The sequence below is a fragment of the Thunnus maccoyii genome, chromosome 18, assembly GCF_910596095.1.
Source record: "Thunnus maccoyii chromosome 18, fThuMac1.1, whole genome shotgun sequence".
NCBI lineage: Eukaryota > Metazoa > Chordata > Actinopteri > Scombriformes > Scombridae > Thunnus > Thunnus maccoyii.
Genome location: NC_056550.1, coordinates 2,131,110 through 2,155,194, shown reverse-complemented (window position 1 = coordinate 2,155,194; position 24,085 = coordinate 2,131,110). Strand labels below are relative to the sequence as shown.

Sequence of the window (24,085 nt, the reverse complement as noted above, 5' to 3'; positions counted from 1 at the left end):
GTAGAAAAAACTAACGGGTGTGTTCATGTGTTTTGGTAGATTAACTGGTGCCGCGACGGGACTGGAGATGGCCAGGGGAGGCGCTCGTGAGTGGGTAGAAGGACAAACAGACAGACAGGCACCAGCGAGAGAGATGAGCAGCAAAAAAAAAAAAAAAAAAAAAAAGAACAAGTCTTTCAGGGTGCCAAGTTATTTTTTCATTTAGAGAGAAAATAACATTGATTGACGTTAACGTTGACATGGGAAACAAGACACTGATCAAGAAGTAGATTTCATGTAGTAGTTTCAGAGTGAACCACAGTCTGGTCCTCATGTTACACAATGGTTGTTTTAAAGGTACACTTCTGATTTTGTCAGAGCACCAACAGTAGTCCCAAAGCTCCTCCCAGCTTATGATTGAGTTTCAAAACAATAACTGGGAAGATATTTTGAAAATTTTTGTTGCTGTTGGCTACTTCAAAAAAATCAGAGGGTTTATCTTTAAGGAGTGTGTTATGAATATATGAGGTGCATGCTGGAGCAGAAATATAACCACAGTTTTCATAGCTCTATTACTTGACAAATATTTTATTAAGTTGCATTATTGTAGCAACATTTTTATTTTTCTTATTAATAATATCTTAGTTACGTCCATGATAAAGAATATAATTGTTTTCAATTTTATTCTGCATTGTATTTTACTGCATTGACATGTATTAAATGTTTATGCCTTCTGGATAGAGTTCAGGAGGTGTGTATGTACTGTATGTTTGTGCCTATCATCGTTTGTAAAAGAGCAAAGTATTTTGCTAATTGCACAAGACCAAACAACTGAAAGAAACAAAGAAATAAATAAGTAGAGTGGAGTAAGAATGAGCCTATGCAAAGCAAAGAATCTTTTGTATTGTTTCATTTGATTTGATGTATTTCATTTTGCATGTGATACAGGGGCTTATAGATAAGATATTGATAACGTACATACCTCTGGGTATTTATGGTTATACAAGCAAGATCAGTCAAGTCAAACACAGGTCAAAACTGTTACAACATATACGGCTACTCAGAGTTGTTCATAGGTGTTAAAAATGTTGCATAAGTGTGTTTAGCTGTCAGCACGCAGTGATCTAGTCAGTTCTGGCCATTCATGGCTGTGGTTAATTACAACAGCACAGAACACTGAGCTTTTATTTTTTGCTTTTATTACTTTTGTTCCAAGAATGAGCCTACCTGTCTGTGCATTCTACTCAGGTTACATTCAGTTACATGACTGACAGAAGGTAAAATACAGATGTGTCACTTTTGAAGGTCTACTCTTAGTGGGCCAGAAAGCACTCTTGTGCCGTTAACAGTCTTGTCTTTATTATCCATGTTCCTGGGTGGACAGCAGTTTAACAAAGTGAACTTTGATAGATTTAGCTGCTGCTTTGAGGCAGATGTTACTCTGAACCTCATGTTAAACCTCACATTTCAGTTTCATGAATATGCACATCATCTATTGTGGACGTCATTCTGTCATCATTTCTGTATTAGACCTGCTGTTGTAAGCATGTGGCAAACAATATACATAAATAAAATCACTGATTTTACATCAAATGACACTTAGCGAAGAACATTGCTCATGATAAAAGTATAGACTTAACAAAGACAATAAAAACATGTTGTTTTTGGTTCCTCCTGCAGGTTCTGGAGCTTCATAAGCTTCTACGAATTGGTATGAGGCTCTTATTAAAGGACGGGTTCACAATATTTCAAGTCTGTCTTAAAACAACAGTCAGGAGCCCAAATGAAACATTGAAACATGTTTTTCTTGCTGTAATCATTCCTCCTGTTCATACTGATCATTAGAAGATCCCTTCATAATGCACTCACAGTGTAAGTGATGGAGGACAAAATCCACAGTCCTCCTTCTGTGCAAAAATGTATTTAAAAGTTTATCTGAAGCTAATATGAAGCTTCAAGTAGATATCTTTCAACATTATAGTTGTTTTAGTGCCAAAGTCCCTCTTTTTGTTACTGTACTTCCACCACAGCTCAACAGGGAAACACTGTCTGAGGAAACACAAAGAGGGAATTTGATGCTAAAAAGACTGTAAATGTGTCAGATATCTACTTGATATGACTAACTCAGACTGATGAAGCCTCATATAAGCTTCACATCAACTTTTAAATGTATTTGTGCACAAAATGACTGTGTGGACACACTGTGGATTTTGGCCTCCATCACTTACATTGAAGCACATTTGAAGGGGATCTTTTAATATCCAGTATGAACAGGAGGAATGATGACAGCGAGGAAAACCTCTTTCACTGTTCATATGGACACATGATTATTTGTAGGCACCATAAGGTTGCCTAGCAATAATCTTAAAAAAACAAAACACATATCCCTTTGCAAATGCTGTCATACTCATATGAGGTGCCATTGTAGACCTACTTTAAGGGCTGACTTATCTGCAGTATATAGCTGTAAGAGTCAGGCCTCTTATCCTTTCATACGTCAAGCACTCTAAAGTCCACCAGCACTTTTATGATTTACATGTTCTCATTTCTGCTTTTTGCTTTCTCGTGTGAAGTGTTACATAATCAAACATCCTGATGTCCACTAGCATAATTAACCCTGAAAAGACCACAGTGTGCAGCAAATATTACAACTACAGGTTATTGTTCTGTAGCTAGTCTTCTCAGTATGCTTTTCCTTTATGGCCTTGTTGCTTAATATTACACAACTTAGGAGTTAGAAAAGGCTTTGTACCCAGCTGTAACCTCATACTTACTGCTGAAGGAAGACAAAGGCAAAAGATCTCAGGGGAAAGAGAACAAGCAGAAGACGAACAATAGAAAATCTCTGACAGTTAAACGTAAAGGATAGAAGAATGGAAGGCAGGTCTCCGTTGCGATGAGCAAGTGTAAGAAACCAGATAGTTTCTATTACGCACAAGAATTTTCTTTTTTTTTTTGCTCATCACTCACAGAACTCACTATGAATTTGGTTACAGAGTCAGTTTATTTTGGGATTTTACTGAAATCTTAAAAACAAAGCTGACAAAAAAGACACTATGTGGGAGGAAAGAAATCCCACACAAATTTAATATCTTCCCAGGATGAGTCATGAGGATCTAAGCTTAGTAAGTAATAAAGTTATGTCCAGGAGACACTGACTGGACAGAGATGGAATCATCTCTTGAATGTTCCTGTCCTGTGGCAGTCAGTCAGTACTCACTGACACATTGACTGATTTCCACTGGAATTGCATCTGTTCTTTCATTACACACCCTGGTCATGTTGGACTTTGGACTTGTGTTGCATCATTATATTATCAGCCAGTGATGTGTCCATACCATCTTGATCAGAGTGGCAAAGATGTGGCAGTCAGGCTGATACTGAGCCTCCCAATGAGCCTGAATACAATAAGGAACAGACTTGTACAAACTTTATGATTCAGTCTCATCAAGGGATCAAAGGTTTTGCCTTCAGTTAAGGAAAAGGAGCATGTTTTGTCATTTTTTTCATAGTTCAGCTTCAAGCTCACTTGGAAAAAAACCTGCAAAATAAAAAAATGTGAAGTAACAACCGATGTATATTGACATTCTGCTCTTATCAAGACTGCATATGACAAAAGAAAGTTTTAATATGTTTCTATAATGACCACCACACATAGAACAGCCACCGAGTTAGTAATATGCAAGCTTAAGTCCTGTCTCACGTCCCACCAGCCCTGTCTTTAACACCTCATCATTTGAACAAAGATATGACAAATGACACTTTATTTGATCAATATATTAATTTAACTGAAATTGTGATAAATTAATATATGTTAAGTTTAGATAACAAGATGCTCAGATTTATCACTGAATACAGTTTATACACATTTGGAATTTCAAGTATTTTTCTAGAATCCATGTCACCTAGACTGATGGAGGTGCAGGTCAGCCACCTCCCTACATCCCCCAACTCTAACGTGGTCATTAGCCAATTATAATGCTTGATTTTGTAGTGGCATATGGGGTGTCCAATCAGATTTCAGGACTTGACTTTGCCTGACCACCCATTAGACACACCCCTGCATCTCCCTGAAAACTATTCCAGGTCAGAGCACTTCTGTGCACTACAACACAAGTCAAAGGATCAGTCCCAGCTGAGATACAGGTGAGTCATTTATCAATTATACTCAACTAAGTACTGGTAGAATTAATGACAGCATCTGTCAACACCTCAAGAAAGTGAATGCAGTTAAAATAATATTTAAATGAAATTATATATAGACATAAATATTGTCTCATGCTCAGGCAGTTCTTGCACTGGTGAAGTATCTTTTGGGACAAATTTCATTTATGTAAGAACAGAAAAAGTTCAAATTGAGAGTCATATAAATCCTCTCATGATATTTTCCTTTATTACACTGTTCTGACAGTGTTAGTACAGTACTGTAGTGTGGCTGAGCAGTTGCAACATCTTATGCAACATTTTATATAACTTAGAAATAACTTAATTTACTTCATTGTTCTCCAAAAACTTGTCAAACAGGCAGATGGGAGTCATGAGTTGATAACATCTGATTTAAGTGGAGACATGTCAACTTCAATGCTCTCTTTGGTGTTGATGGGAATGATCACCCCTGATGAAAATAAAATATGATTTAGGATGGTTTTCATCAGTGGAAAATATAAAGAGTATGAAACCCTTCTCAAAAAGCTGTAACAGTTAGTCGCTCTGCACTCAGCAGCTGTTAGGGGGGAAGGCAATCTCTGCTTTATTGTGTCTGTGATGGTGTGCAGTTGGTTTATATTGTGTCTAAGTTTCCTTTTAATTAATGGTGGAACAGTTGATGACTGGGAAGCCACTGAGTCCAAAACATCTGGTTCAGTTTGACAAAAGTTAACCCAACCAGTTTGACTCAACCTGACCCAGAATTAGAGTGAGAATCAGGGTAAAAATTACCTCAAGGAAAAGAAGGAACTTCTTTCATCACAGGTGTATTTAAGTTTTTTGTGTTTGTTTGTTTTTAAGCCCTTTTGACTCTTTTCAGTCCTAACACATTTAAACGTCATGGTTACTTTGTGTTCTCAAAGTCACACACAGACACACACACACACTTGTGACCACATGTAGGCTATGCTATTACACCTTACGTCACGATTACTCAATTTTATTTATGGTTGACATTTTTTTTTTTTTTTTTTGGAAAATATAAACCAAAATGGGCCACATATACACGGCAATGTGTTTTTTAAATACTTAGCTTATAAGGTACAACCGCAGTCTACAGCCTGTTCACCAAAATGCAGTTAAAACCGCCATAATCCTGGTGTTTCTGCTTTCTCCATCGGTATAGAAACGCCGCACGCAATAGCACAGAGGCAGCTGTGGCACGAGGCTCGTCTCTCACGAGGACAGTTCTGTCCTGCGCGTTCATGAAGCTTGCGCGCCCGCGTTTGAATACCGGCTCGAGCCGGTAAAGAGCTGCCAAAACAGACAGGAAATAACTGACAAAAGATGCGACCGACTATTATAGAACGAAAAAAGACCAAAGCTATATCAGCTTTATTATTAGCATATATGTATTAATTAGCTGGAGCAGCAAGTGACTTGGATAGATATTAGAATTATTATTTAAAAAAGGCAGGCTATTCCAAGCAAATTTTTGCTCTCGTGCTTGGTAAATAGGTGTAATTACTGCTTACGTTAAAGCTGCTTAACACAACGAAATGACGCGGAGATAAAAGCCGGCTGTGTTAAACCAGAAGGCTGCTCTTTCCTGCCCCTCCAGTCAACTCGCTGCTGGTAAGTAAGAAGTCAACTTGGCCACAGCAGCCGGAGATGCTGTTAGCTTCAGCTCTGTGATACAGGAAGGCGGTCTGTGGTTTTCTGTTCTCTGACAATAGGGAGCGAGAACTACATTTATGTTGATGTGATGTTTTAGACACAGTTATGCACGAGTTGCTATGTCAGGCAGTACAGGCAGAGACATCGTCTAAAAAACTAAAGCTGTAATTTTACTGTTTATTTCTCAGTAAAATAACCGCTAACTGTTGAGTTGTGCTTTCCGTCCTGTATGGGATGCGGCACATTGACATCACCCTCCTCTGCACTGCGGATAACTCAACACATGACACACATGAAAGACCACAGCAAGCAAAAGCAAACATTATACTCAAAAAGTGCATTTAAACAACAAGAGTAGCGTATAAATGCTATTAAAAACCAGTGTTCACTGTTAGTCACAGATATGGTAAGCACACGTAAAGATAGAAGTGCTTCTGCGCGTTTATTCAGGTTTGGAAAATCCTTGTATTTATTCTGGCAGGTAACGGTGTGAATTATTTGGTTTGTAAAGCTGTATCAGTTAGCTAATGCCAAAAAGTCGCTGAACTGTTAAAAGATCAAGAAATAAAAGCTCAAATGACTTCATTAAATAAAGACTGTTGTGGGTAAAAATGATAAAGGCATTTTAATTAGCATGTCAAATCTACAGTCCATATTCTATTTAAATATATAAATATGTACATCTTGGTCTATTCTAAGAGCTGTTTTGTAATATAGGATGGTATTAGTGGAATTGTTCCAGCGGTGCAGCTGTTTCTTTCCTTGCACAGTGCAGTGCGTGTGTAAACAGAAGTGGACTTTTTGCCTCTCCTGTGTAAACTTTCTTTCACTGCTTAACTCAACCTGTCAGTAAACATGAATTATTCACCTCCATGATTGCACTCAAACTATGGCTCTGGTGTGCAGGTGTTGCATCATCAGTCTCTCCTGGCAAAACAACACCTGTGAGATGGAGGGCAGGGCGATTGCTGCCTGCATATCTTGTAGGAATAAACACAATATCTTCATAGTTTTCTGTATAGGTGTTGGCTGCTCAGTCAGTTATATTTATATTCATACAACCAACTCTGAGCCATTGGCAGCAGAAGAATGTAATAGTCTGGGATGTTATTGGAACAAATAGCTTGTTAGTGTGGGTGGAGCTGAGGAGGGATGAGGAAATGAAATTACTCTTGTAAAAAGCATTTTTGCTCGAAAAGTCACCAAAACAACGGAACAATTATGAAAATAGTTTCCGGTTAATTTTATGACGATCAATCAATCGACTAATGGTTTCAGCTCTAATAGAGAAGTCCAGAGTGGCCATTTGTGCCTCATTAAGAGATACTCCAGAGATTTAGTAGTGGACTTTCATAAAATAGGGACACAAGAAATCGTTTGAATTAAAGCAGCGGAGGACGAGGTATACTGACTTTTAGGCCGTAATAAGGGTCAAACTCCAAAAACATTTGCACAACATAATTCAACTTATTAATTGTGTTAATATTATGTTATAGTGTTTTTTTCCTCCAGAGCCACAGAGGACATACATCCTGTACATACTGTATATATTCTCACAGGATAAGTAGTGACCTTCATGTTGAGTAAATTGATATTTGTGTGAATTAAAATCAGTGGAGTGCATCTTTAAAAATAGTGACACTCTATGATTTTGATAGTAAAAACTACTGCGTTAATTACCCAAATTTGGGGATTTTTGAAAGGGGATTTGTCAATTTTACAAGATAAATTAAATGAATCTTTAATTTCTCTTTACTGAGACATTATTTTTAAAATCACCACATTAGAAAGAGATAGAGAATTAGAATTAGAAGCTTTGGTATTTGACGGGGCACTGTTGCCCTGTCGGATTATACTGCAGCTCATTTCGCAGCTGCAGCGCTCTCGCTCAATACCGGACCAATTTCAAACATGGTTGTCCCCATTAGTCACTCAGATAGAAAATGATGGGAAAATAGGTTGAAAAAAACTAACGTTTCCTTTAAATTAGCTGTGTAATGTGTCCTGAAAAATAATAAGCTTGAGTGTAATTTCTAGACAGAAATTGTCAGTGTTTTTAAAGGCATCAGAGATTTGTGAGCCAGTGTCTAGTATCCACTAGCAGTGCTGCATTCTGAGACATTTTGCATGATTTGCCTCTGCTCTAACATCTCCTGCAGCCTGCTGAGCATCATGGCTTAAATGAAAATGATTCAGAATGTTTGTGTGGGACGTGTTAACCCATTTTTTGCTTCCTCCTAACACAGCATGACGTGAACAGAGATCTATCTGTCTAGTAGTTATATGAATCTTCTGAAATCTGAATTGAACTGTATTTTGTAGCAGAAGGTGTTTACCTGTTGTTTGTGTGACATGACATAAATACCAAATAACAGAGGAGCTTCAGATAGCCTTGGGTGAAGAAGTGTTACCCTAAATTAGAGAAGAGTTTGAGGCGATGTGTTTGAATACACACAGATCTGTGTGTGTGTGTGTGTGTGTGTGTGTGTGTGTGTGTGTGTGTGTGTGTGTGTGTGTGTGTGTGTGTGTGTGTGTGTGTATGGAAGGATAGTCTAGTGACTTTGAGTCTAGTTTCCTCAATGATCAGACGTTGAGCTGAAGCTTATCTTGTTTTGAAGGAAAGGCTGTCTAGAATTGATAAAAGCTGAGCTGGTTGTCCGTTAAACTGTTCATCTAGTCTAATGTGACATTTTGATGGTTTTGATACTATCATCCTGAGTTTCACTAGACTTTTAATGTCACTTAATGGTCTTAAATGATGTTTAATTCCTGCAAAAAATGAAGAAAAAAAACACATTTCTAAGAGATACAGTAAATGTCTGGTCATCTCAGTGATGAAATATTAGCCCTGCCTGACATTCTGCGGTGTTACCTTAGTACTACTACTACGACCTTTGTTGATTTACCACCTCACAGCCTCATATAATCATTACATCTGAGTGGAATACCAGGATGAGTCATGGCTTTCAGAAGATCTGGAGAAATCATGATATTATTGTCATAACCTGATATAAACTAGTAAAATCAGGAAGGTTTTGGTAGGCTGGTGACAGTTGGAACAGCAATCATTCAAATTATGGAGAACAATCCACTGCAACAGTTCTAACCTCTGTGTGCTGACACCACAGTCAGCACACCTTCATTTACATGAACACACAGTCATAAAATAAGACATGTTTCCTGTTTTCACTGCTCAGTCAGCCATACTGTATGTCACAGTCAAGAGTACATTATTATATGAGGAGGAAATAATGTTGTGGTCAAAACCAAAATGAAGTGGAATTTGACAGAGAACAAAAGCATTAACATTTAAGGCACTCATTTGATTTATTGCAGCAGCACCATGAACCAGTGTGTTCAGCCATTCCTGATGAACGCTCTTCTTGCTGCTCCAATAAATAAATAAATCTCTCTGTTGTTTCCATGGTAGTGTAAGACATTTGTGGAACAAGTTTGGCAAAATTTCAGGGCCAAGTTTCAACATCTTGATCACAATTCCATGTCCAAGTTCCATGAAGAAAAAAGACTCCTACGCACTGAATTAATGCTCCCAGAAACATGTACAGCTATAACATCTCGTCATCATGTCTTCATGAGATATACCTAGAATGTGACCATGAAAGTCCAAAGTCCAACTGATTCAACACAGGTGTGTGTACCATCAATCATCATCATCAATGGGTAGATGAGATACATCAATACATTCATCAGATTTGGACACATGGTACAATGATGAAAAGGCTTTAACAAACAAAGGACTCCATTATTATTCAACAATGTAAACAAATCTAATAAATCTAATAAAAAAGTGATAATCAGTCATCGATGAAATAGAAAAAGTGGGAAACAAAGAGGACTTGGGACATTACAAAAAGGGTAAATGTCAAACTCTTTAGCAGATGTGGTGTTCAGGGTATATATATCCAATATGTCTCTCTTTGAAGAAGTCTACATTTTATAAAAATAGAACAATAGAAGACGAAAACTCCTCCAAAGCTCCATTAACCCAATATCTTTTTTTTTTTTTACAAAGAGCCCAATGTGACAAAAAGTCAAAGAGAATTACCACCAACTCAGCTATCAGGTCTTTTAAGCCTTTGTTTACAGCACATTTAGTGTTTGGTTCAGTTTGTGTAAGTCCGCAAAAAGATCAAGAACTGCAGCTTTAAATATGACGTCAAAATGCTCCACCATCACTCCCATGTTGACATGTTGTTCCCCCCCTCCAGGTGGCCTGCTCTAGCCATGAGGGTGACCGAATTCTCAGGTTGCTTGGGTCCAAATGTCTACCCAGAGGTGCCTGAGGGTGGCTGGGGCTGGGCTGTGGCCGTGGCCTTCTTCGTGGTGGAGATCTGCACCTATGGGACTCTCAAGAGTCTGGGTGTGTTTCTCCAGGATTTGATGGAAGAGTTTGGGGAGAGCAACAGCCGAGTGTCATGGGTCATCTCCATCTGCGTCTTCATCTTCACCTTCACTGGTCAGTCATTTAGGCTTTACTGATGTGCTTTTCCTTTCTTTTACTCTTTGAACATCTACCTGTTCGTATCCAAGAACAAGTCTGTGTAGGACATTTAATACCAGCAGACACAGACTACTTACAGTGTAAATGCAACTCTAATGATAAATGATACCAATGTATGTAAGAACTTATTTTCATTATGGATTCATCTGCTGGGTGAGTCCAAGGTGACGTCCTCAAATGTCTTGTTTTGATATTTTCCTTAAAAAATGATTCAAATTGGAATATATAATTTGGATATTCCAAATGAGGCCTTTACTTCAAATGTAGCATTTTCTGATTAAGACGTGGAATATGCCGATATTATTTTTTAGGAGCATTCTTTGGACATGTATACAATGCATTCAGAATATATGTTTCCATTGGGGTTTTTACTGCAGTTTGCGACACATGGCATCTTGCCTGGTTATGATCAGCTCTGTGTGTTGTAAACAAACCAGCTACAGTAGCCAACAGTTAGTAGGGAGTAGAGATGCATGTCCAAAAGAAAAGCCCACATTTCTGGTTAGAAGGAGAAACACACCTGCTTTAAAACATTTTGAAAGACTTAGATATTAACACGTCTTTGGATATGTGCAAATATTGCAATGCCGACCTTTTCAAGAAGGCAGTTTAACGAATAAAAGAGGGAGACTGTGTTCACATGGTCAAACATGTCCAGTGGAAAACTTTGAAGAAATCTTATTTTGACACAAAGAAACACAAGTGGCTCAAGCCGTTCCTCTGCTACGTGATAAACAGAGTATGCATGGCTGCATGTAAACAGGAATATTAGTGGAATATTCATTTTTATCAGCCATGTAAACAGCTTCGTAGGAATATTGTCTTTTTCGGAATAAGGGCAGAAACCGGAATATCTTGTGCACGTAAATGTAGTCAGCGTGTCCACTCAGTCATTTAGTGCAAAAATGCATTTAAAAGTTGATGTGAAGCTTATATGAGGCTTCAGCAGTCTGAGTTAGTCATATCAAGTGGATATCTGACACATTTATGCCACATTATGTTTAGGGAGTATGACCCATCACTTTGTATCACATTGTAAGGTCATTATGAAGGGATCTTTTAATGGTCAGTATGAACAGGTGGAATGATTACAGCAAGAAAAACATGTTTCAGTGTTCATTTAGGCACCTGACTGTTTTAAGATAGACTCCTAGAGACGAGTAAACAGATGAACAAACTGTGTAGCTTGAGTACACATGTGCAGTCATCACTGCAGGCAGATATTAAGGTCTGCAGTCAGTCTGCACAGTAACAACTCACCTCATTAGTATTATCACCGTGTTGTCTTTCACCCCACAGCTCCCCTGTCCACCTTGCTGAGCAACAGCTTTGGCTATCGTCCTGTGGTGATGGTGGGGGGCTTCCTCATCAGCCTGGGAACCATCACCTCTGCCTTCACCAACTCCATCAACGAGATGTACATCACCATGGGCATTATCTCAGGTACTTCATATGAAACACACATCTATCTATCTATCTATCTATCTATCTATCTATCTATCTATCTGTCTATTTATCTATCTATTTATCTGTCTGCCTATCTATCTGTCTATCTCTTTATCTGTCTGGCTGTCTTTTTATCTGTCTGTCTGTCTGTCCATCCATCTGTCTATCCATCCGACTGTCCGTCCGTCTGTCCGTCCGTCCGTCCATCTGTCCATCTGTCTATCTCATCTAGCATCTGTTTAACAGCCTGTATTGTGTTGTATGAGCTGAAGGGACTTCTAGCAGTGTCAACAACGAAATCTACATCTGTGTGTTTCTTCCAGCACTGTCCAATGAACAGCCTGTAAACACCATGCAATGAGGTCTGCTCCACTATTTTAACTCTCTAGGAAGGACAGAGCAGGAAAAAACTGGAGCAGCAAAATATCCCCCCCCCCAAAAAAACACTAAATTCCCTTTCAGATCCGGATTGAAGGAACAGGAAGTGGCTGAGGAAAGTAATAGATTCAAAATTACATTCCAGGTGATGAACAAATTGGGGGAAATGAGTTTTGTATCAGAGCACATTAAGTTGTTTTTTTCTTGGACAGAAAGCACTGCTAGCTCTCCCACCCTGACTGCCAGGTCTGCTTCTGAAACAATGCTAACACGACCACCCTTTTCTTCTCTCCCCGTCTCTTTCTTTGTGTCTTTACATGCCTTTTGTCTTCTAGCAGCTGCTGTAGCACAGCTGAATCCTCTCAAGTAACCTGCCGCCTCTGAGAAAGGAGTGACCTGACACCTTGATCTTTGACCCAACCCCCTAGACATGCAGCATGTTCCTACCATGCGGGCCACTGGCTGTCATGTCCCCTTTCTCTTTTCTCCTCTTGTTTACAGGCCTGGGTTACTGCCTCACCTTCCTCCCCACCGTCACCATCCTCGCCCAGTACTTCTCCAGGCGACGGGCCCTCGTCACCTCTGTCGCCTCCTCTGGAGAATCCTTCGCCATATTCGCCTTTGCTCCTGGTGAGTGTTCAATCACAGAGGCACCTTCATCATTACCTATTGTGATGGGATTATTTTTGAAAATATTAATAATGATGAGTGTGAAAGTTCTTCTAGAGCTTGGAAAAGGTAGTTTGATTAAAGAAAAATCTTACCTCAATGTCCTCTTACCAGCTTTTTCTGTGGCTTTCAACCACATCTTCCTCAGTGGATGGAGATATATACTGTATCTATATGCATATACAGTATATATGTACCTATTTAGCATTTATTAACAGTAGTAATGTAGTTATAAGCATGTTTATCAATGCATTTGTCAAAAATATTATAGTGTGTTATAACCCATTTATTAACTGTTTATATGCGGCTTATAAATGCTAAATAGGCTGGACTTACAGTAAAGTGTGACAACTGCATCTCCATGACAACTGAGTAAACTCTTGAAAAAGCTAATCATAATTATATTAATAATAATCTACACTGTCCTCTCATCTCTCCAAAGCCTTGACTACACTGAAGGGACACATAGGCTGGCGCTACTGTCTAGTTGTCCTCGGCATCTTTCAGGCTTCTGTCATTGGCTGTGGCCTTTTCCTTCGTCCAATCATCATCAAGCCGGTGCCTGTGAAGGAGGAAGATGAAGTGGACAAAGAGCCTCTGTCTCTGCAGGCTGTTTACGAGCTGGAGAACGAACAAACCAGAACCTCCATCAGTTCAGGAGTCTCCCAGGGCTCAGAGGACTCAGGGGTCACCTCACTCTCCGCCTCAAACGTAGACCTGAGGACTGCAGGAGCTGAAACCAAGGCTCCGGTGGAGTGGGAGGTGCAGGACAAAGAGGGCCAGGAGCCGTCACTGTCCACACCTCCCAGCTCACCCAAGGAGAAGGATGAGGGGAGCATGAAAGAGGCAGAGGTAGAGGTAGAGGCAGAGGTAGAGGCAGAGGCGGGTCCTCTCCAACCCTCTAGCCCCAAACTCTTGGACTTCTCTGTGCTGAAAGACAGTGTCTTCATCTGGTACTCCCTCTTCGGCCTGTTTGCCACGCTGGGCTTCTTTGCCCCGCAGCTTTACATCATTGAGCTGAGCAAGAGCAGGGGTGTGGAGTCCAGCATGGCCTCCTACATGCTCTCTGTGATGGCAGTGGCCGAGATCTTCGGCCGCCTATCCATTGGGGTGGTGTTGAACAGAGTCCGCTGCAGGAAGACCCTGGTGCTGCTTTGGTGTGTGGTTCTCCTGTGCCTGGTGCTGGTGGCCTTCACTATCGTATGGGAGTTCTGGGGCCTGGTGGTCTGCTGCGCCCTCTACGGCTACTTCATGGGCACAGTGGGCTCTACACACATCCCCATGCTGGCTGAGGAGGACGTGGTGGGCATCCAGAAGATGGCATCATCTGTGGGAGTGTATGTCTTCATCCAGAGCTTCGCTGGTCTGGCTGGACCACCACTCGGAGGTACTAGACCTATTTTTTTACTGTTTCACTACCTCTCTCTGTCATTTCACTCGACCTCTCTAGCTTGTTGGCAGATCCTAAAAGCTGTCTCATCTTTCCTTCTAGGTGTGTTGGTGGATGTCACAGGTAACTATGGTGCTGCCTTCTACTCCTGTGCGGTGGGCATGGGGCTCAGCGCCATCTGCCTGGCTCTGGTTGGCCCAGCCAAGTCTGGCATGTGCCAAAGACAGAGCAGAGAGAAAGAGAAAGGCGAGAGCGCAGAGGAGCAGAAAATATCTCAGGACGGTGAGCAGCCGGACTTCTTGGAGGTGGACTTGGCTCCAGAGGACAGTCCGGTCAGACAGGCTGTGGATCGGGACAATGCCTCTGTAATATGAACCCGACCACAGCTGGACATCACCTCAGAACTAAAACCAAGAACATCAACAAAGCAAACACAAGTCCAGATGCACTGCAAGAGGCTGTATTACCAACACTAATCCACAGCTGCTGCTGGGTCCAATCTCAGGTGTCACTCCCTCACTTTCTGACAAGCTTGAAGCTCACTCCTTCCAGGATGGAAGCAGTCTCTCCTCCGAGACCAAAGACACATCCATGCTGAGCACACAGTGTCACACTTACGACACATCTTTCACCACAACCTCGCTTATCAAGAGCTTTCACAACCCTCTGTGTATTACTATGTGTGGTCAGTTAGAATGGCAGTACCACTATCTCAGGAAAGAAGCGCTGTTGTCATGGAGACTGAAGCGTCACGGGCACACAGCAGTCATGATATCTATCAGATGTGTCTGTCATATCATGACTGTGTAGTGCTTGTTGCAGGATTCCTGCTCATGTCAAGGCGTACATCCTGATCCAATCCACACCCACACATCTGCAGACTGGACATCCAGCAGCGAGTCTGCAGAGCCAAACACCTAATGGCTTTTAAACCTATTCCCCTTGCATTATGACCCGTAGACAATTGCATTTGATGCATGGAGAATGATACTACTAAAATCTAGTCATGCAATCTGTACATACAGTCTATCTGTCTGTTGGTCTTAACGCACATTCATGTAATTAATTTCTACCACTATGATAATTATAGCAATATTGCAGCAGTGTTCACAGATCCTTTACATGCATTAAGGAGCTCTAGCTCTCTCTGAACTTGTATTCCATGATTCTTCATCTGGTCCAGCTTTGGGTAGAAGCCTTCCCTGTGTATCTATTATCATGTTATGATCTTGTTGATGTACTGTAGAATGACCTTGTTACAAGTAACCACGTACAACCTGAAAAGCAATGACGATACAATGGATCAACGTAAAGGTTTACAATGCTATGGAAAACTAAATACAATGGCGCACATGTTGTGTAGAACTAGAGGTGGTCATATATACAGTATATATATATATATATATATAAATATATATGCAAAGGTGTGAAGGAAAGATGTGACAGGAGAAAAACTCCACATGAAGTCCCTCCTCCTGCAGCCTCAGATCATCTTCACACCCTCCACACGTGACTTGAAGTTTAGCTCACAAACCTTTCCTTAATCACTGAATCACCTCTATTTAAACTGTTTATAATGACCATTTTTTTTAATGTACCTTTTTCATTTTTTTATTTAATTGAGTGCCAGGCAGGTCCCTGCCTGTCAAGTGCCGTACTGCTTTCATTATGTATTTTTTAAATAAAATTTCCTTCAAATTCAGATTGGTTTTTGTGACTGGTGTCATTTCTTTTTCCAATAAAGCCATAAAGAGACAGAGAGAGGATGAACACAGTGCAATGAGTGTAGTCTAGACTGTGTGTGTGTTTTATATTTTTAAAAAAGGCCATCCAATCCAGTTATTTACAGTAGTGTAACAGCGCCCTCTACTGAGTGAACAGCAGCTGTACATCAGACAACCTTTTTCCCTATGAGCCACAAGTAGCATGTGTACTGAATATTAGCAGGCAAAATATTCTGAATAATGTTCATCATCTGAAACAATTATCAGAAGGGATCTATTTTCATTTCAAGAGCTACTAAACATCCAACAACTACTTTGTATTAACATCCAGCTAATATGTGGAAAATCATCATCATTTGAATCTAAAAATGATCCAGATGATGATGAGCTGTGTCCTTTTACTGTCATTCATTTACAGGCATGACACCCCTTTCTATAAGTTTTAGTATAAAGATTTATGAAACATCTTGAAACAAATAACAGTAGCAGCAGCACATACTGCACATCCATCTACAAATACATGTATATTTATGAGTATTTTTGAATGAATAGAAATGATTGCCCCGTAGACAGTTGTTACCAGGTGATACTGGTAAAATTGCAAAACAGTTCAAAGATCCCACATAGAATTGCTTTCATTCTATTTGGGATATTTTCCAACCTGCTGATTCTTCCTCACTGTGGCTTACGACGTTTAAAGTCATCTAACCATAAATGATGTACACTTGACATTATTAATGACCATTTTTGAATGCTTATTACACTTTAAGATATGATATTCCCATCCCAGGAATCCATTATGTCCATTCATTTAGTATGAAAATCTATTGTGTTGTGTAATCCGTTATATCATTGAAGTACAGATGATCAGAATAGTCCACACTGTTACTCAGCTGTATTGAGATCTTCGCTGCATTTCTGCTGCTGAAATATTTTCTGCAGTCTCAATACAATGGAAGCCAATCACATTTGATTTTGTTTCATACAAATATTTTAAAAATTGTTTGTTGGGGGTGTTCCCCAGAGATAAAGCTGAGCTACTGACACAAGCAAAGTGCTCTTAAAGACTCTCCATAACCTGTTGTTCCCCTTCTCCTTTCCACAAAGTTAGGTTGTAAAAAATAGGCAATAAATGAAAAGTGCAAAGCAATAATCGCCTTTGAAGTTCCTCCCTACACGTTACACGGTGTGCTGTCTCTGTGTTATGGGTGTACAAATAGATAGGTCTGGCTGCCATGAGGCGATGAGTAAAGTTTTAGCTCAGTAATCATAATGATTTTCTAAAATTAAAAGTGTAATAAAAACAAAAACAGGATTTTTAAGCCTCTTTCCGCTTTTATTCGAATACAAATACAGATACAAATAATTTTGCTGCCTCAACAAATTCAGATACAAATACAAATACTGGGATCTCTGCACACCCCTATTCACATAATTATTTAAATTCCTGTCAGTTCTGTTAATTGTCGTATAAATACAGCTGTAGTATAGATAAATACTGTATCTGAAAGGTCCAGTCTTGGAGCATGAAGACAAAGCAACACTCTACACAACTCCACCACAAGCTGATTGAAAAGCACAAGTCAGAGGACAGATACAAGAACATTTCCAAGTCACTGAACATCACTTGAAGTCCAGTTAAATCGAGCATTAAGAAATGGAAAGAGTGGCACAGCTGTAGATCTACCTCAAGCAGGATGTCCTTAACAACTGAGCAAGTGTGCAAGAAGGAGACTGGAGAGGGAGGATACCAAGAGCACTAGCAAGCTTTAGAGCCTCAGATGGGTGAGACTGTGGGGACAACAACAGCTGCCCCAGTGCTTCACCAGCTGGAACGCTATGTGAGAGTGGAAAGGAGAAAACCTCTCTTTAAAAAACTCACAACATCTCAGCTACAGTCGCCAGAAGGCATGTGTGAGACTCTGAAGTCAGCTGGAAGAAGTTTCAGTGGTCTGATGAGACCAAAACAGACCTTTTTGGCCATCGGGCTCAACACCATGTTACACTGTCATCATAAACACACCATACCCAGCATGATGCATGGTGGAGGCAGCATCATGCTGTGAGGATGCCTCTCTGCAGCTGACCCTGGATGACTTGTGAGGATGGAATAACAGAGCTCGAGAAGTTTTGCAAAGAAAGAAAGGCAGAAATTACATGTTGCTGTACATGCTGCTGCCCAAAGAGAAGCACTAGATCACTGCATGTCTGCAGTTAAGATGTCTAAGGAGAAGTATTACTGGTGCTCATATACAGACAGCTGAGTATTATATGGATCAGTACACCATCCTATCATTGAGAGCAATACAGCACACTCCAGAGTGAACAGTTTCTGCACAGAGCATGTTAAAGGACGGGTTCACATTTTTTCAAGTCTGTCTTAAAACAACAGTCAGGAGCCCAAATCATCTTGCTGTAATCATTCCTCCTGTTCATATTAATCATTAGAAGATCCTTTCATGATGCACTTACAATGTGATACAAAGTGATGAGTCATACTCTCAAAACATAATGATATGACAAACTCAGACCGCTGAAGCCTCATATAAGCTTCACATCTAATTTTAAATACATTTTTGCACTAAATGACTGAGTGGATTTTGGCCTCCACCACTTACACTGAAAGCACATTTGAAGGAGATCTTTTAATAGCCAGTATGAACAGGAGGAATGATTACAGCTTTCAATGGTAGACTAATAGTGTTTGGATGCCAAAAACAGCATTATGACATAAACAGCGAGCAGATAGGACAGTTGCATCATGTAAAATGTTCACTATTCCTGCTGCAGGAGTAACATTATTCTGGGGCTGCTGCCTAACGTTATTATGTTCCTGTCCAAAGCATTCTCCATTTTTTTTCAGAGCACTTTAATGACTTCCCTTCAGTTTTGGCTGAAAAGCTGAAATTGAAAGTTCAGTAAGGACAAGACGTCCTTAAAGTGCTCAGACAAAAATGGAAATGCTCCAGAGCAGCTCCTAAATGGACTTTGGGGTAAAACTGCTGTTTTTAGCTAACGTTACTCGATCTATTTTCAGCAGTGGATTAAAACAGTTTTGGTGCTCAAATGAGTGTTTGTGGCAGCAGGACGGTGTGTACAGTGTGTGTGTGTTCATGGTGATGAAGGAGGATATCAACCAGTGCAACAGTGCGGCTCAATAATGTGTTTTTATTAGTTTTTGGACAACAATGGAGCTCTATGGCACAGAGGAATAAGATATATCAAGTTTTCATACACATACAATACTTGCAGCAGTGAGCGAGAACAATAAAGACACTGACACACGTGGCTTTTTAGAAAACAGTTGGCTTTATTTAGGAGAGTAGAAGGGTAAGACAGCATAAGTTAGACTGTACACTGAAAGCTTGTCTATGTGAAAAATACCAAAACTGGGCAGAAAAAATGGATCTGAATTACTGGATATGTGGACATCAAACTGCTTTTGTGTCAACATTTTCAAAACATTATAAAACCTTAGATAACATGATTGGACAGTAGAGGCAGAACTTGGAAAAGGAGGCACTAAAACATCAGTATATTTGGCAGATCATTTGCTGATTTGTTTTTCCTGACATGATTACAGACAAATTTCTATAAGACACTGGCATTAAGAGAATCATCAGTCAGTCAGATCATCATTATTTTTTTAACATGACATAATACTAAGTCATGGCTGTGGAGCAGTGTTGTTGCATAGCTTGGACTATGTAAGATGACACTGGTTTTTCTCTCACAATTCTTTTAAAACCAAAGAAATACAAAAACAAAAAACTGCTTTCCTCTCAAGTTTTCAAGCAGACAAACAGAATCTAAATGTTGAATTCATACTGTTACAGTCGTGACATTGATATCATATTCACAGAACACACGGGTCTGCACCAATGCAGAGTACAAAAACAGTATCACAGAGATGTTAAGAAGGCAAAAGTGAGAATGTGGTTCATCTCAGGTTAAAACACAGCTCTCTGAGGAGCTTTGGTAGCAGAAATCAAACAAGGCCTCTTGGCTTAACACCAGAAAATCCTCATCACCACCACATCCCAGAGCGAGACGGCAACACCCTTCTCCTTCTCGGATCTGGTGACGAATCTATGGTGAGTGCTGGAAGGCAGGTGGTGAACGTGTGACTGCAGTGACACGGATACAAAAGCAGCAAGCGCCACTGCTGTCTGCTCGGAGCCTCGTCACAGTCCGACAAACAACCCGAGAAACACTTAACTCTTTCTGTCACCTCTGTCTTGTGGGCCTCTGCTGTCAGATTAAGACTGAAAAACTGGTTTTTGGGTCAGCTGAAGACTTAAGGCCTCAGTATGCATCAAAGTTCTTACCAGATCATCTAACAGCGTCTGAAAACCCGCTTTCTGGGCTGCAGCTGACAGACATTCTGGCTTCTCTCTCATGCTTTCTTTCCACGTTCTTTACATGTGAACGAGCAGGTGCGACACTATAAATACGTCCAACCGTTTGTAGAAGGCGAGGTGTGGAGACTACAGAGATCAGCGTCATTTACAGTAAAGCGACAACTGCTCCGTCTTTGCGAGAGCGTTGAGAGAGCTGAGAGTTCTGACCTTTTCCTTAGAGATCTGAATTTAATCTCAAAAAATGTAACAAAAAAAACAAAAAAAATCTACACTCAAATGAACACTTAAGCTTTCGTGGGATTCCGACGTTCTTCATCAGTGTGGAGCTTTGGTCACAGATGTCATCCTGATCCAGCTCCGTTCACTGAAGAAGACAGTGAAGATGTGGTTGAAGTAAACCTATTTATGAGATTGTTGTTACACATAACTGTTCAAGAAGATAACCAATCAACTTCAATGCTCTAATCTCACTTTTTCTTTTTATTTTCAAGTATTGACCAAAATCTTAAGATTTGGATCTTTTTGATCTCGCAATTCAGACTTTTTTTTTTTCCCTCACCGCACATACGAAGACAGTTGAGACAGCACATTTGGAAGGATGTGGTTTCTTTTTTTGCTGCAGACTACAACTCTGAAAGTCTGTGGGGCTTTAGAAATCTGACATCACATAAGTCTCCACATAGTCAAAGAGCTGTGACAGTGTGACAGCGTGTGTGGGACATCATCACTCACCCATCTGCTCATGCTCCTGTCTGACAATATACCGTCTGTGCTAAAATTCTCAAAAACAAGTTTGTTCAGCATTGACAAAAGGCTGTCTCAGAGTACAGGCCTGTTCTGTATGACTTCATGATTTGTGTGTGTGTGTGTGTGTGTGTGTGTGTGTGTGTGTGTGTGTGTGTGTGTGTGTGTGTGTGTGTGTGTGTGTGTGTGTGTGTGTGTGTGTGTGTGCGTGCGTGCAGGCGTGCAACAACAGGCTTTCTTCTGGGGCCTGAAGTGATTACATGACACAACGGTCTGAATCGTGACAAAGAGGCCTCTGCTGGGCTTTAGGCTGTTCAAGCAGTAGCAGCAGCAGACAGGACACAAGTGTGTTTGTGTGACTGACACACACACGCGCACACACACACACACACACACACAGAGGCTGCTTCATCCAGATGTAGACAGACTGACGGAGGCAGAATCATGCTGACGGCTTTGCCGCTGCAGTTTGAGGAATTCACCGAGCTTTCTGGTAGACGGTGCCGTTGGTCAGCTTCCTCTTTTCGAGATGGGAACGAACGAATGAATGAACAAAACACACACGCGCTCTGCTCCATGCTAACACGCACACACACGCTGAGTCCAGAGACAGGAAGTAAAGTACGACAATGCTACAGCTGTTAGGAACGCAGCGGATCTGATTTGTCTCATCATTTACTCAAATCTAAACTGCTGATGAGAATCTGCATCACTGTGTATATTTCTCCTCTCTGTCCTCTCACCACTGCAGTACGTCTAGTCTCAGAGAGATTCATCCTTCAAATGTGAAGAGAAAAGAGGAACAAACTGTGTGTGGAATGTGATTTAAACACAAATAAACCAGAAAAACATGAGCTAAAGAAGAGCCCATTAATCATGTGACACGTGTTGAGCTGAAGGTCACAGATATATGCCAGCCTGTCAGCCTTCACTAGCTCTTCAATACTTGATATATTTCACATGATTAGCTGTAGTTAAGCTGTTTTAACCCTTTTACTACAGATCCTGTATAACTGCTGCCTGCTTCTGGCTTCCACTCATTATTCAAATCTATTGGCAGACTCTTGCCTGAGTTCATAATCCATCATAGCGAGACAGATTACTTTACAATAATGTTACTTTTCATTAAGTGAGGTAACTGCAGACTTTTCAAATTAATGTGTAGCTGCATTACAACACAAAGTCAGTGTGATAATGACAACTAGAGCTTTAACAGTCTGATCGATGATTTTCATTTCCAGAAAAACACACTCACATGATCAAATTCTTCACAATCTGCCAGTTTATCTATAATTTTGCCATCCTGTTTTTCTAATCTGGCTTTCTAGGTCTGTTCTGTACACACATCTACAGTATTTTCTGTCTGTCGGTCCTGGGAGAGGGCTCCCTCCTCTGCTGCTCTGCCATTTTTCCCTGTTGAGGGTTTTTTTTAGGGAGTTTTTCCTTATTTAAATTGCAAGTCTGAGGACAGAGGATGTTGTATTGCTGTACAGATCATAATCCCCCTGAGGTAAATTTGTGATATTGACCTTTACAAATAAAAAAAAAAAAAGACTTAACTAACAAATCTAAAAACATGGAGCTTGCATGAAAAGTATACATCAACCAGTCTGGTTCAGCCTGTCAAACACTTGAAGAGTAACATAACACTAGAGTCAGTAAATGTACAGTTACTTATTGTGGTTGTCAGATATTGTATATGACAGCCATCCATAATTCATAGCACCATGGTTACATGTGTATGGCTCGTTGGATCGTTTCTAGTGTGTGCTGTAGACAACTGATACAGACGACTGAGAAACATGGTTGAAGTACAGTGGGTGTAGACGAGGGATGTTGTTGACCTGGGAGTGTCACTGGTTGCAGAGTAACTGGGGCGTGTTCAATCTCTAACGGGGTGTAATTCAGTCTTTTCAGTGATTAGCTGCCATTAACATTTACAACAACTACAACATCAAGAGCAACAAATAGAATAGAAGACATCTATGGAGACTCACACTAACAATCCTAAAAGCTTTCTGTTGAGATTTGAACAACAATAGAAGCTTTTCTGGAATCAGGTTTAAAGTTGAGATGTAAGCTCAATAAAACGTGTGTTATACATTTCTATCATCCTGATAATTATCCCAGTGTTAGCATGAACCAGACACATGTTCAACACATCTGGAGGAAGCTGAGTAACGGGACCGTCTCCTAAAAACACCTTAAAAACAGGCCAATCAGACGCCTGCTTTAGTTTGAATTTAATACCATCCAAATAATATTGAAATGAAATAGAAATAACACTCACGGTCATACATACAAAATGTGTGTGGAGAGATACATCGGCTGTTAGGAAATAGAGTGAAGTGGGTGTGAGAGATACGTAATGATACATTAGACTTTAGAGAAGAGGAGTTACGAGGACGATGTGAACTGTACAGAAGCTGTACACAGTGAGAGCAGCCGCTTCATTAGTAACATACAGGCTGGCTTTATCCCTTTTCTTTTTAACTTAGGATGCATGGAAGGGAGAGACAGACAGCTTTAACAGGTACCTTTCAGAAAATTCAAAATGATGAAAGTAAAGAAAGAGTAGACCCGACGCTCAATGACAGGAAGGAGAAAAAAAAAAAAAAAAAAAGCGTTTCCTGCCTCCTTGTTCTCTGGTGGAGAGATGAAAGCTACGGGCTTGTGTGTGTGTGTGTGTGTGTGTGTGGGAGTAGAAATTTGGCAATTTTCAACCTGGACCACGTCTTCTGTCGTCATTGTCAAATATTTTTTACGAAGGCTATTTGACTTGTATGGACTTGATTTGCAGTTGCAAGCGAGTACATGATGCTTACATTAGAGGACACGGATGTTTTTCAGGCTGCACCTTGTTTCTGACACATCTGGTATCTTTGAAAACTTCTGCATCTCCGCTTTACTTTAAATATTTGCATCTATGAAGGGTTGAGTTGAAGAGGTTAATGTCTTGTTAACCTCGTTGTGCAGCTCTGCAATACAGCTGTGATCCATGTGAACACTGTACATATATACATTATCAGTTTACTCTCAGTATGCTGCG

At 40.3% G+C, this 24,085-nt stretch overlaps 2 protein-coding genes across 6 annotated transcripts in view; both read left to right on the top strand.

Moving 5' to 3' along the window:
• wipi1 (WD repeat domain, phosphoinositide interacting 1) overlaps nucleotides 1–852 on the top strand; it is a 29,598-nt gene extending 28,746 nt beyond the window's left edge. For all 4 annotated transcript variants that reach the window (XM_042394039.1, XM_042394037.1, XM_042394038.1 and 1 more), the window contains one exon: nucleotides 40–852. In XM_042394039.1, the coding sequence (XP_042249973.1) occupies nucleotides 40–90 (51 nt within the window). In that variant the 3' untranslated portion in view covers nucleotides 91–852. The remainder of the gene's footprint in view (nucleotides 1–39) is intronic.
• A 2,661-nt stretch (nucleotides 853–3,513) lies between these two features.
• On the top strand, nucleotides 3,514–15,887 carry slc16a6b (solute carrier family 16 member 6b). Of its 2 annotated transcripts, none has more exons than XM_042394034.1 (6): nucleotides 3,514–4,125; nucleotides 10,032–10,279; nucleotides 11,624–11,767; nucleotides 12,650–12,778; nucleotides 13,260–14,204; nucleotides 14,310–15,887. In XM_042394034.1, exons 1-6 carry the CDS (start codon nucleotides 3,980–3,982, stop codon nucleotides 14,579–14,581), a joined length of 1,884 nt encoding a protein of 627 aa, XP_042249968.1. In that variant the 5' UTR covers nucleotides 3,514–3,979; the 3' UTR covers nucleotides 14,582–15,887. The 2 variants fall into 2 exon arrangements, with proteins under 2 accessions (XP_042249968.1, XP_042249969.1); XM_042394035.1 differs by lacking the exon at nucleotides 3,514–4,125 and adding an exon at nucleotides 5,406–5,760.
• Nucleotides 15,888–24,085: the final 8,198 nt, after the last annotated feature.

Bases quoted from the DNA above. Each gene is read 5' to 3' on its own strand.
- slc16a6b (XM_042394034.1), top strand. From the start codon at position 3,980: ATGGGGTGTCCAATCAGATTTCAGGACTTGACTTTGCCTGACCACCCA. The intron at 10,280-11,623 runs GTCAGTCATTTA...TTCACCCCACAG, and splicing joins CTTCATCTTCACCTTCACTG to CTCCCCTGTCCACCTTGCTG. The intron at 14,205-14,309 runs GTACTAGACCTA...CTTTCCTTCTAG, and splicing joins GGCTGGACCACCACTCGGAG to GTGTGTTGGTGGATGTCACA.